At 37.0% G+C, this 14,710-nt stretch overlaps 1 protein-coding gene across 1 annotated transcript; it reads left to right on the forward strand.

The window, feature by feature from the left end:
• The first annotated feature begins 456 nt into the window (after nt 1–456).
• Nucleotides 457–1,182, forward strand: LOC129248880 (jerky protein homolog-like). The gene is given in 3 exon segments (XM_054888493.1): nt 457–719; nt 721–808; nt 877–1,182. Coding segments are annotated over 3 exon segments (657 nt in total).
• Nucleotides 1,183–14,710: the final 13,528 nt, after the last annotated feature.

Raw genomic sequence — 14,710 nt, forward strand, 5'->3', positions numbered from 1 at the left:
TTTGGAAAATGCTTCCTGATAGAACGTATGTCAGCCAAACAGAAAAAACAGCTCCGGGGAGAAAAGCAGAAAAGGCCAGAATTACTTTTCTTGCATGTACAAATGCAACTGGTCAGCATAAAGTCAAACCGTTAATAATTGGGCATGCCAAGAAGCCGCGCTCCTTTAAGGCTTATGACATCCCGGTAGACATCGGAACTCTAAGAATGCATGGATGACCGCCAACATTTTCAGAGAATGGTTTCACCATTGCTTCGTCCCTCAGGTACATACATTTATAATGCAACTCTTGACATTTTTGCAGAGTATTTATTCGTTTTTAATTTATATTAGGTTCAAAAGTATTTACTACAGAAAGGATTACCAGCCAAAGCTATCCTTTTGCTTGATAACGCCCCTTGCCATCCACCAGAAGATGAACTTAAAACTGCTGATGGATCCATATTCGTGATTTATATGCCTCCAAATATAACGCCTTTAATTCAGCCTATGGATCAAAATGTGATTCGCTTAACTAAGTTGTATTACAAAAAGCATCTCCTGCTTTTAGCTGTAGGAAAGGATGACATCACACAATTTCTTAAACATTTAACTTTAAAGGAAGCTGTATCATTTTTAATGCTTGCTTGGAATCAGCTGCAGGCAAATGTAATAGTAAAATGTTGGAAGCCTTTATTAGAATGCTTAAATACTACAGAAGCAAATGAAAGCGAGGATGAAGACGAGCTTACTTCGTGAAAAAATATAGCAGGAAAAATGTGAAGAAGTTCATGATATACAGGGTCTGCTGCAAATTGTATTACCGGAGGTAATTTTATTCACCCTCTTGACAAGCACCTGTTAATTAAGTTTGTATGTGAACATTATTTGTTTTAGGAAACCTACACTGAACAAGATATTGAGAAGTGGAATTCAATCCAAGTTGACGAAGAAATTGATTTAGATAATTATGCCATGGATACTGAAGAATCTGGTAGTGACAGCCAAGGCGAAGGACAGATCGGAAATTCAATAAAAGCTACTGAAGCCATTAAAAGCTTCGATATAGCTATCGCATGGGCTGAAGCTAACACCATTGACTATGCTGGCATACTAGTACTGAAAAGTCTACGCGAAAAAGCGGTCCAAAAGTCAATTTCCGAACACAAACAGCAAACATCTATTCGTAAATTCTTTCAATAATATGTATGTATTTTTCCAAATATTACTTTATACAAATAATCTGTTTTGTTTATATAAAAAACCTGAATTTAAAGCTAATAAACCAAGTTAAAACAAAAAAAATGTCAACCTTAATATAGTGAACAACCTGGATACTGTGAACAGGCCTTGGAGAAATTAGTTCACTATATCCAGACTCCACTGTATTTTTTAAATTTTTTTTGTATATATTTAAAAAAAAAACTTTAAATATATTTTTGTTAATGTCTTATTATATTTTTTTTAATATTTTTGTTAATTTTTTTTTTATATATATTTTAAAAATTTTTTTATACATGTATATTTATAAGTTTTTTTTTATATATTTTTTAATATTTTATTATATATATTTTTTTAATTTTTTTTATATATTTTTGTTAATATTTTATTATTTTTTTATATTATTTTTTTTTAATAATTTTATATATTTTTTTTAATATTTTATTTTTTATTTTTTTATATTATTTTTGTTTTTTAATATTTTTTATATACATTTTTTTAATTTTTTTGTTTTGTATATATTTAAAAAAATGGATATATTTTTGTTAATGTCTTATTATATTTTTTTTTTAATATTTTTATTAATATTTTTTTTTATATATTTTAAAAATGTTTTTATATATATTTTTTAATATTTTATTATATACATTTTTTAATATTTTATTATATATTTTTTTTAATATTTTTTTATATATTTTTTTTTTAATTTTTTTTTTTTTTTTTAATATTTTTATATTTGCAATGTTCATAATTCACGTTCAATGTTCATGCATACTTGTAAAGTTAAAAATTTTAAAGCAATTTGTTGTGGCCAAAGAAACGCAAACGACAAAAAATGCATCGAAACATATACAAATGGGTAACGAACGTTTAAATTTGGTAAAAATAGGCAAAATCCTTAAAATATTTCTACTTTCATCTACTTGAAAGACCTTGCTTAGACCAGAGCTTGTCGCTTGTGAGCTAAGAGATTAAAAACAAAGTTGCTTGAACACCGCGAAACTGTTTTTTGTTGCAATTATAATACAAAATTACAAGTAAAATCACTCTTCTTCTTAAATTTTTTTTTTACGTGCACATATGTAGGTGCGAGTTTGACAGGCACCTAAGTGTGCCATGGTGTAAGTGCTTGGTCTTTTTTCTTGAGTGTTTTGACGAAGTTGCTGTGCAAAATCAAAATTTTGGCCTTTAGATTGCCTGAATCAAGATTGTCTTACCAATTCGTCTATGGTTGCCGAATCATACAGTATTTCGAAAAAATGTTCAAGGAATAATAGACAAACGGTCCTAATAGTTCTAATGGTCTCAGGACCCTTCCCATCAGTAATGACTGAAATTTTGAAAGGTGCACTGGCTACACTCAGTAGTTGCGGTCTGAGAGTCAACTCTGATAAAACCGAGTTGATGCTATTCTCCAAGAAATACAAGCATCCGCCTTTTAAGCTTCCAAGACTAAACAGCCATCGGAAGTCAGGTATCTTGGTGTAATACTTGACCCCAAGCTCCACAGAAAGCTGCACATAGAAAGTCGAGTTAAGAAGGCCAATAAAGCCTTTTACGCCTGTAAATCTATGTTCGGCAAAAAAAGGGGTCTCAAGCCACGTGTCGTACTTTGGATGTACAACTTAGTGGTTCTGCCAATTTTGACATACGGCCACCTAGTGTGGTGGGTAGCTCTCCAGAAACGATACAACATCACTAAACTAGAGAGAGTGCAGCGAACTGCATGTGTGGGCATCACTGGTGCTTGTAGAACATGCCCCACTGCTGCGCTCAACGTTATTCTCCGCTTATTTCCTGTGGATCTGCAGGTCAAATCCATTGCTGCTCAGAGCGCTATCAGGTTGAAGGAGCTCTGGGAGACAATGGCCTCTGGAGACAATTTCCTGTAGGACATAGTAGTATCTTGAAGCAGATATCCCCTTCCTTCTCAGTTCTTCGCACTGATATCTCCATCCGCAAACTGTATTTTGAGGGTTGTGCTAAAGCTATCTTTCCGAGCATGCAAGACTGGAAGAGGGGAGAGTCGGCACGGATATAGGTACCTCTGTTTTCACTGATGGATCCAAAATGGAATCTGGAGTGGGAGCGGCGGTTTTCTCTAAATCAGCCAGCATTTTGGTCTCCTTTAAATTGCCGGAAACGAGCAGCGTTTTTCAAGCAGAGGTCTTCGCGATCCTGCAGGCATGCAAAATGCCTCAACATCGCTGTTGGGAGGGAGACATTAATATTTTTTCAAGGCACTGTTGCAGCTCCCTTCTGGTGAACTCCTGTAAGGAGGAACTCAAACATCTGGATCGAGCAGGAAACATCTCCCTCATCTGAGTTCCTGGGCACAGGAATATAGAGGGAAATGAGATTGCCGACGAGCTTGCCAGGAAGGAGTCGACAGAACCGGTTTCAGCTATCCCCCTTGCAGACATCGGTGTCCCTTTGTCCGTTGTTAAAGTGAAATTACACAATTTTATTCTAAGAAAAGGGCAAGACAAATGGAGGTATGTGTCATCGTGCGCTATTTCGAAAACACTATGGCCTCAATACGATAGAAATAGAACGCTTAAGGTGATGATAATCCCCCGCCATTCAAATTCCAAACTCATTGCGGTGTTCACTGGTCACTGGGTGATCGGTACTCATGCGGAGAAGCTTGGAATTCCGTACGACCCCTATTGCAGAAGCTGTGAGCTCCTACAGAGAAAGAGACTGTTGAACATTTTCTCTGCAAGTGTCCGGCTCTGGCGGCTAGGCGCTTGAGATTCCTTAGCGTGCCTTTTGGGGATGGCTTGAAGAAATTCCCCAGCCTAGATCCCTTTTCTCTCCTCCACTACATCAACAGCACTAGATGGCTGTAGAAGGTTTTCTCTTCCCAATAATTTTTCTTTGCACAGGTAATGGTCCACATTATGGTATCAAAACGGCACGTACATAAGTGCTACTTGAAGTGTGCCTGTGGCACTCTTGCCATTTTACCTACCTACCTATAGACAAACGGTGTTGAGTTCAACCATTTCGTTTTCGGGTTGAATGCATCTTCTCTTCGGCAGAACTGAATCCACTTTCCCAACAAAGTTGCGTCCGAGGGGAAACCGAAAAAACTTAAAGATTGGTTGCCTACGGTTTTTACGCTATCACAATTTAAAACCCGGCACTTAAAAATATTAATTTTAATTTAAAAAAAAGTCATTTTAAATAACGCACAATAATTCGTAAACAAGCCGCTGCCATGGCATGAGCATTGATTGTGTTCATTTATTTCGTATATCACTAACGCAAGCTAAATTTTGTTAAACACATCCCAAGTGACGTCAGTCCATCAGTTGATTCTGTCAAATTCGTTGCCAAAGAACGGTGTGTTATCAAGAACACCTCTAAAAATCTCTTCACTATGACAATTCACCACTCTATGCTCACTTGAGAGTTCCACTAACGCCAAGCAAACATTCGTTGTGAAAGCAGCAACAGTAAAGCGATGTTCAAGCAAATTCGTTATTGTTTAATTTTATTGTAGTGAAATTATTATTAGTAATTAGTAAAATTATTAATAAATCAAATTCAGCTTTTCGTGCCACATTACACCAAAAACTCATTTGGACTTCTCCTGCCTCTATATATACATACATATATACAGTATGTCGAGAATGAGTTCCGACACTGAAAATAAATTCAATTTTTCGATTTCAATTGAAAAAAATAGCACAAATACACCTAAGTTATATTTTGTATGTGCAATGCAGTTGATGGGCTCAGAAAAAGTGATGCGAGACAAAATTTTTTGCCACATTGGACCTTCGAAAAACATCGAAAATGAATAATCCAGCCGTTATTTCTCAATTCACTACTCGTTTGGCTATGGAATCATTTTTCAGCAACGAATTACTATCCCTGGGAATCTTGTAGTCAACCAACCAACCGGAGCCGCTACACGCATAGCGAAGAGGCAAAAAGCTTCGTCAAAAAACTAGTTTCTATTGTATTTTATGTAAGAATCCAGTAAGTCAACAGCACTCAAAAACCTCTTATAAAGGGTGGTTAAATTTCAAGGGCCGATGTTGAATGTGAACCACACCTAAACGTCAAGTTTTTTTCTGCATTTCATTTGACATTTTTCAATTTCAGGCTAACTCAATTTGAACCATGGAAAGATACACAATCGAGCAATGCGTTCCATACGTAATTGAGCCATACCAATATTATCATAATAAAGAGAAATGACAATAATTTCCTAAAAAAATTGTATTTTATTCAAAATCAACACCGGCCCTTAAAATTTAACCACCCTTATATGTTTTGCTTGCCTACCACCGAATCCGTAAATAAATATCATTTCATATTTTATCAGAAATTTCATTGTAATCAACTTGTTTTTATTCAACCTTCTTGGAAATGAGTTAGAATAAAGAACAAAACAAAAAAAAAACTTTTTTTCACAAAACAAAATATTTTCAACAATTGTTTTTGCTTCTGTGGTAGCTCAATGCATGCCAAAAAAATGGAAAGGCTAAACTTTACTACCACGATATATTTGGACGGGGGGCGGAGAGGGAGGGGGCGTGTCCACCATGCCCAATAGAAAGAGCAAAGTCACACCATTGTAACGATGAAAGTCCCAAACTCCTAGGGTCACTATAGAACCCCCAGGAAAAGCTTAAAAATTAGGTTTTTACGATCGTATTTGCAAATTGTACTCAAATATCGTTGAAGAGAAATTTATAAAGCAATTATTAACGCAGCAAGCATTTAACTTAGGTTTTATAATTCATACTATTTATGAAAATGTTGTATTATCGTAAAATGTATACTAAGAGACACTGGCAAAAAATTTATTATTTTCATAAAAATTATATTTTATGATTTTTTTTGTTTTTGTTTTTTTGTACATTCTCAAACAAAAAAGCGTCGCAGCCGAAAATTTGGAATAAAAAATTGTTTCTTCCAAATTTTCACTTATTATGAAAATATTATTTTAGCGCGATTTTTTAGTCCAAATTTTCAATATTTTTTAAAATAATGATTTATCGATTCATTGCGCGATTTTTTATTTCAAATTTTCACTTATTATGAAAATATTATTTTAGCCAAATTTTTAGTCCAAATTTTCACTATTTTTGAAAATAATGATTTATCGATTCATTGCGCGATTTTTTATTCCAAATTTTCAATTTTTATGAAAATATTATATTTTATTTCGATTTTTTAGTCCAAATTTTCACTATTTTTGAAAATAATGATTTATCGAAGGCCAAAGGTTTATTTAACTATTTTAAAAACTGCAAAGTTCTATCGAACCCCATGCAGGGTTGACTGGGTTTTTCGGTTTCGCTCTATTTTTCTCACTATCGTTTTTTTGACAATTCGTCCCGCACTACAATTCGTTCTGCACGGTATTACAAACGCTTAGAAGAACATTTGTAATAATAGAATTTTAATAAAATTCGTAGTATTATTAGGAAAAAATAGCTTTAAATCAAATCTTGAATTAATAAAAAGTGTTCGAATTCTGTTACTTTACTGTGTTTGTATTTAAGTAAAATAACCGTTTGTAAAGCGCATTTATTCAAGCTCATGCAAAAAACGAAAATTTTTAACGTTAAATATTGCTATTAATTATAAATCAAAAGGCCGATATACTGACTACATTTGTGTTTTATAATTTCATTTTGTTATAAAATCTAAGCTGTAGAAAGAATTACAGGTGTAATTAATAAAGGAGGCAAAAAAAAAAATAATAATAATAATAATTTTCAAATTCGGTCCACGCATTTAGCCATTATAAGCAAATTTATCGTGGCAGCAATGGAAAGGTAAGAAATTAAAAATATATAAAAATATTCGGTCCGAGCCAAATTTAGGACTTCCTTACTTTTTGGTATTTTGAGAACTCCCTTTTACCTCCTAACCCTCTTACCATATCCAGCGCGTGTATACCAATCATATATCACAATTCATCTAGGCTTAATATATCAAATAATCTGAACTAATTAACACTACTTTATAAATTTCGAATACATAAAAAAGAAATACGAAAATACAAATCTACATTCAATTTCGTACTTTGCATCTGTACTCTTCTTTTGCGCACTCACCTTATAGCAGTTCGTCCAACAGCTGCGCTTATCGTACCCGCTACTTTTCCCCTCTCGTTGGTTCAAATTTACGAAATTAATTGTTTATGTGTAGGTATGCGAATAATTTCGACAAACATGAAAACAAACATTCGTATAAAGTAGCGCACGAACATTTATTCATTCGTTCGCTTGTTTGTTTCCGGTTTTCGTTTATAGGCTCAAAATGCCCATAAAATTATCTACCAATGGCATAACATTGCAGCAGTGGTCGTAGGCCAATCATCAATGCTTGGACTCCACCCTCGATAAACGGGATTGTGTAAAGGTAAGTAGTAGTAGGTACTTGCACATACAAACTTGCACCAATAATGGACACAACAAAAAAGCACAACGCCAGCGACGATGAGCCAATCTACAGTCCCCCCATTCGGCAGCAACGCAATAGCTGCTGCGCTACATAAGTAAGCGGTCGGCCGGTCGGGCGGTCATTCGAGTACATTATGGCATGCCACAGCAACTGGTGCTCGGTGAGGTATTATAGTGGCTGGTGATAAGCTCAAGTGGCACATGCGATTGCAATGGCCCCGATTAAATCTCCAATCAAAACGTTGCAATTCATCCTACCTCCAGAGACGGCCATTATCCTGTTGGTGTGATTGCTTGGAAATTTTTGGGCGCATGATATTCAATTTCGACGCAATATTAAATGCGTGTTAGAATTTTTAAAGCAGGTGACAAATGTGTAAGTGAAACGCACAAAAAGAAGCGACCCTTTTGTGGAAATTACGATTATTCCAATATGTATGTGTGCATGTTTGTTTCCAGCTGTTGTGAGGGTATGCATGGAATTTTTCGAGCAGCGCGGAAACTTTAATTATTCGAACAGCGCTTCCGTTCATCAGCTCCATCTTAATCGCCATTTTCACTTTCGAAATTTTTATTGCGCAATTTACGAATCGGCTATTCTCCTGTTGCATCAGCAGAATCAGCTGCACCACAGTAACAGTGAATCACTTCGCTACGCCGCGCATTGAGATTTCCTCACATTTCACTTTACTCCTGAACTGGATATTTGAGATTTCAGTACTTTCATCTGTAGATCCTATTAATCGCTAACTTCGTAATAAACACTTGGCGTATTAGACAACGTTTGATTTTCTGTGGCGTTCGTGTCGGCCGGTAGTCAACCCGTCTACACAACACTCGTATAATGCGCATTGGCATATGTTTGTATGTATGCATGGAAAGTAGCAGTGTTGCTTTCATACAGCATCGAGGGATAAAAAATGAGCGCAATACTGGGCATTTAACAAAAGCGCATAGAGAAGTGGGGTTCCTGTTTAAAAAACCAGTATATATAACTTTTTTTTAAATAATTAAATTTATGAAATTATTATATAAGACTGACGGGCATGAATTTTATAAATTTATTTATTTAATAAAATCATCTTCATAGCTGATGACCATTAAAACAAGTATCAATTGAGTAAGCAATGAATGAATCATCATCATCAATTCATTTTGTCCTGAATGGAACATAAGGTCCCAGGTTTCAATTGTAGAACTATTTCCATACAAGAGATTAGATTTAGATTTATTTGAGGTTTGCACTTCGACCTCATAGTCTTTTGTGCCCTCTACTCATCACAGTACCTCATCCAGACCCAGTTCCCTTATTGAACTTAAGATAGAGCTGGGTTGGACTGAGTCTATGTGCTTTTCTTCCGCCTGCAAATGGCCGAGATGTCTCAACCTTCCCCATTATAAATTTAGTTACAAATTATGCACCTCCAGGTGGAGTTTCTACATTCCTGTGAATACTACTCTGAAACTATGAATATATACATACTAAACGGTGATCATATAGGAGGTACTTTTTCCAATAGGGTTGTTTTTTGACAGATCACGCGTGACTACTGTCAAACTAAATACATAATTTTTTCAGTAAATCGACGCTTTGTGAAAAGTGTTCATCGCACGCTCAGGCCAATTTATGGTGTTCAGCGATGAGGCCCATTTTTGGCTTAAAGGCTATCAATAAGCAAAACTTCCGTATTTTGGCTAAAGAGCAACTCGAAGCGTGAAACCATTCAAGAATAGCCATTACATCCACTGAAAGCAACCGTTTAGTATGGCCTATGGGCTGGAGAAATCATCGGCCCATATTTCTTCAAAGACAGATGTTAAGTCTAAACGCTTTGTGGATAAACCAGCTTCGATTGAGGCATTGGAAGCCAACATCACTAAAGTTATTCACGAGATTTCGACCGAAGCCCTCCAGCGAGTCATTGAAAATTGGTGTTAACGGATGGCCGAATTACGGCACAGTTGCGCCCAACATTTGAAAGGGATTATCTTCAAAAAATAAATGTCATGAATGGTTCTACACAAAACTAATAAAGATTGCCAATGAATTTGAATTGTCGCTGTTTTATTTCAATGTAAAATCTGATACCTCCAAATTGATCAACCTTTATATAAGCACATGGGCTGAAAAGTGCCGAGCCTATCAAAGAAACATACATTTTTTTATGTTAAAAATTAGCTTTATTCATCAACAAAAATTAGCTTTATTTCCATCAGGAATAATGCAATCATTCCAGCGCCGCTCTAATACTTCAATACCACTTTTGTAGAACAATTTTTCTTTTGCCTCAAAATAGGCGTCAATTTCAGCAATAATCCGAAAAGCCGGTCTGGTCTGCGAATAACCAATAGTCACAGGGAGCCAAATCTGGCGAATACGGTGGATGTGGGAGCAATTCGAAGTTCAATTCAAGTAGTTTTGCCATCATCAACCCGTTCTTGTTTTTGGTCAACAGTGAGCAACCGCGGCACCGATTTTGAACAGAGCTTTCTTATAGTCATAAGCTGATGCAATATAAACCAACACTTTCTTTTAATATCTTTACGATGCCGGCTAATTCCCGCAACTTCACTTTTCGATCATTCAAAACGATTTTGTGGATTTGTTTGATGTTTTCTGGTGTTACCGCTTCATTTGGACGTCCACTGCGTTGTGCATTATCGATGTATCTACGACCACGTTTGAAGTCAGCAAACCGTCGTTTTGTTGTTGTTTCTGATGGGGCGGAGTCCCATAACCCTTTCAAGTCATTGCTTCGCTTGAATGGTATTTTTCCACATCAAAAAGCAGTGCAAAATTAAATCACGAGATCGTTTTGAAAATAACAGAAGTTGCGCCACTCTTAGCACAATAATTCACGAAAAAAAGAATAGAATATCATGAAATTTTAAGAGCTGCCTTTTTAAGGTTAATTACTAACTGAAAAAGAGATGAATGCAATAAAACTAGTGCCGTCTATGTGCCTATGGACTTTTCAGCCCATGTGCTATAGCGTCTTGTTATTCCTGCGTGTGTCGTGTTAAGAAGAAATATGACATAAGAAAAATTTGAAAAAAGGGCGGTGACACGCCCACATTTGAGTAAATGCATGTACCTCGATATCGACTTAATAAAACTTGCACTTGAACTTGGTACATTTATTGTACCCCTCTTAATTTAAATCCGGGTTATTGATATCGGATAAAAACTACACCCACTCTTTTATATATTAAATTTCCATCCGTTCTTCTGCTGTTACAAGCTACAACTCTCATTGTCTATGAGTTTGTTTAATTCTGAAAATTAACAGACAGTCCGAATTAAATTTTGCTACAATTTGCGCGGTTATATAGAGTTCACACCGGACCGGATATAGGGCTCCTTACTTGTTTGGAATATGATTTTTCGGCAAAAGTAACTTTGTTAGTCTATGCCAGGGGGGCCAAATTGCGGCTCGCGAGCTACATGCGACTCGCAGAGGGATTATTTGTGGCTCTCGATAAATGCACTAGAGTTAACTTTTAATTTTTGTTCTATTATATTAACTCATATTATATAAACTTTCGAATAAAATGCCTCACAATAATTACTCTGAGTTCGCTCAGTGGATTGCTAAGTCGACGTCGATCGCTGAGTTTTGAAAATTTGTATCAGAATCGAAGTATCCTGAATTAAAAAAAACTGCTTGTCGAATTATTTCAATATTCGGAACAACGGTCGTTTGTGAATCGTTTAAAATTTGTGAAATCCAACCACCGATCAGTATTAATTAGCCAGCAGCTCAAAAAATTACTGAGAAGTGCCGTCTCTAACTATTCACCAAATTTTTAAGAATTATCAAGAGTAGTATAAAATATATTCAATATTTAAATTCAATATAATATGCGTACTTTTATTTATATATTTTTAATAAAAATAATTTTTGTTAATTTTTTTTTTAATTTTATGTAAAATATTGTATGTAAAAAAAATAATTTTTAATTTTTTAATATGTACATTTTTTGCATATCTTTTAAATGCGTATTCAATTGTGGTTCGCGAAAAATTTCTAATATTGAAAAATGGCTCGGACTATCTAGGAGTTTGGGTACCCCTGGTCTATGCAGTAGTATACATCACCGGCAGCGCAGGTGTGTTTTGTTGAAGCTTCTTTCTTGCAATAGCTTCATCATATCGAAGAAATATTTACAAACTTATGGGCTGATTTGAATCTGAAAAATTCTCACAGGACTAACTCTCTACCTCTGTCTCTATTCTCTCCTATATCTTTCTCTGATACTTTTCTCCTTCCCTCCTTGACTATCTACCCCCTTTCCAGAGCTTTATATACAATGGGCTCTTTAGCCTGAGTGTCTTAGGAGCCACCAAATCTCCTGGTGCTCCTTGGCTCGACCTTTTCAAATTTCCATTTCATGGGCTGATTTACTAGGGCTTGTGAAGTTTCGGTCTTCGAGCATAGGCACCACGCGAACAAATTACTTCTGGTCACGAGTGGCCATCTCGTCACTATTCCTGTAAACTCGTTCTGGATTACTCGAGGCGCACTTATGTGCGTACGCCCCTATTTTAGCGCGGCGCAGCTGCATACGAAAGTAATTCCCTTACCAATGGCAACAATCATTCATTTCGAATGGCAAACACTTAATTGCAGCCTTCTGCGTAAATATTCATGTATAACACAAACAAACATACTTACGACCATTTTGACCCATATGATAATGCGTTATTTAAAGTGGCGACTTTTGTCCCCCAGCAGACCAATTTTGGTTGGTCAACAACATTCTTCCCAGCTGACAAACAACCGCGCCAGCAACCAACCAACAAAATACTAAGCTCGTCTGGCTCGGCACACGATTCACTCACCTACATAAATAAATATTCACCTTTCCTTACCGCACACCACAACTGGGCAATCGATAGCTGATTGTTGACTGTTACGGGCAATCAAAACGGGCGCTGTCGCAGCCAAAGGCAAAGGTAATGATTCCGATGATGATTATAATGGTGGTAGTGGTGGTGGTATGGTAGTGGTGCGCTGCTGGCTGCCATTGCCGTTTTCAATTTAAAGAGCAACGCAGCGTCAACAAACCAAAAACCAACACAACGGCCAACCAAACAAACAACAACTGTCGCCAGAATGCGAATGGGTATACATACAAGCAAACTCGTATGCAAGCACAGATGTGTTCGATGTGGAGTTGTGTAGTAAAGCTGATGGCGTAACATCAAAAGGCAAAACAATAAAGCAAAGAATAAGCCCAACACATCGACGTGAACGCGCGCACTAACAGCGATAGCTGCCGCACACCGCTACAGCACCACCACCTCACGTATGGTAGTAGACCAACAGAGCGGCAAGAGCAGAAACAGGAACAGTAAAACGAAGCAGCAGCAGTAGCAGCGGTAATCAACAAGCCAGCCAGCCAGCCAGCCACCAGCGAACTGCAACACTGACACTGACAGCCAATAAGAACATTCATCCAACTGTAACAATGCAAACACTTTCGTCTAGTGCTGCGTGCCTGTTATTCGGGATGTACGATTCGACCAACACAAAATTTTCGAAATTCATTTGCCGTTCTCGCACGGCACGGACCAATAAAGTGCTGCCGACTGCTATTTGAGCAACAGCACCAACCAGCAACGGGGGCACAACAACAGCACGCTGCTGCCATTTGAAGGCGCACACAGCAATCGGAGTCGGCCAACAGCCAACCACGGTAACACGGTCACACAACACTGCCAGTTAGTACAGTCACATGTACACAGCTCGCCTCGTACTCGTCGACACTATCGACCCAGTCAGCAACCGTGGCACCCATTCGATATCACTCTGCAAACGTACGACCGACCGACCATGCCCATACTCATACCCATACCCATTGCAGACGCGCCGCAGTGCGGCTTATCGATTTTTTCATTTTAACCCCCTTATTGATACACTTTCGCTTGCCAGCCAGCCAGCCAGTCAGCTAGTCAGCGTATCAGCTGTTGAGATACGAGGAAATCGGGCACGTTGCTGGCGTTAACTGCGCGTCGAGTAGGAAATGTGCTCTAAAGTAAGGTTAGGCGTGCAGCCGCATAAGAAGTTGCCGGCGCTGCCAAAAACGTTTATGGATGTACAAAAATGTATATACTTACATACATACATACACTAGTACGTTAGGCGCGTGTATCAACGGAAAAAGGGGGTTTTGCATACAAACAAAATGTGAAGGCAAAGTGTGCTCGAAAGCCACGCAAACATACTACAGTGTTCAACTGCTAAGAAAAAATTAGGCAAATAATTTTGAATTATATTAAATTATACGGTATCGAGTGGTGTTGTAACATATCCGTGAGATATGGTATTTTCGAAAAATATTTCACTTAAAAGCCGACCTCATACTCAATGATGAACCCCACATAATAAGAAAAATACAAAAGAATCAAAAAATTACATCATCACAAGTGGTAGCAGAAGTTCATGAAGAGATTGATAAAAAAAAATCCATCCGAAAACAGTCTGCAGGGCCTTGAAACGATTGGGGTATAGCTCGCGATTGGCGCGAAGAAAACCACTCATCAGCAAAGTCAATAAAAATAAAAGGATATAGTTCGTAACGGAATATAAAAATAAGCCACTTGATTTCTGGAGCAACGTTATTTTCAGTGACGAGAGTAAGTTCAACATTTTTCAATCGGATGGAAGGATTCGAATTTGGAGAAAACCCAAAACCGAAGTTGATAAAAGCAATACAGTACAAATACATTGAAATATGGTGCTGGGAGTCTAATGGTGTGGGGATGTATGTCAACATCAGGCGTGGGTAATCTGGTATTCATTGATGGATTGTTAAATCAAATGATTAAATGATTGTATAAAAGTGCGGAAAAACTGTGTGCTGGAAATAACTTTTATTTTCAGCAAGGAAATGATCCCAAGGCGCTGCCCACATCATGTGCCTCACAATCTTCTAACACCACCACAGTCTCCAGATTTGAATCCCATCGAACATTTGTGAGATGACTCGGTAGAACTAAAATTAACATAACTAGCAAAACCCAACTAAAGGAAGTACTACAACAGGAATGGGAAAATTTGAGTCCAAATTTGACG

Source organism: Anastrepha obliqua, chromosome 5 (assembly GCF_027943255.1).
Source record: "Anastrepha obliqua isolate idAnaObli1 chromosome 5, idAnaObli1_1.0, whole genome shotgun sequence".
In the NCBI taxonomy this organism is placed as follows: Eukaryota; Metazoa; Arthropoda; class Insecta; order Diptera; family Tephritidae; genus Anastrepha; species Anastrepha obliqua.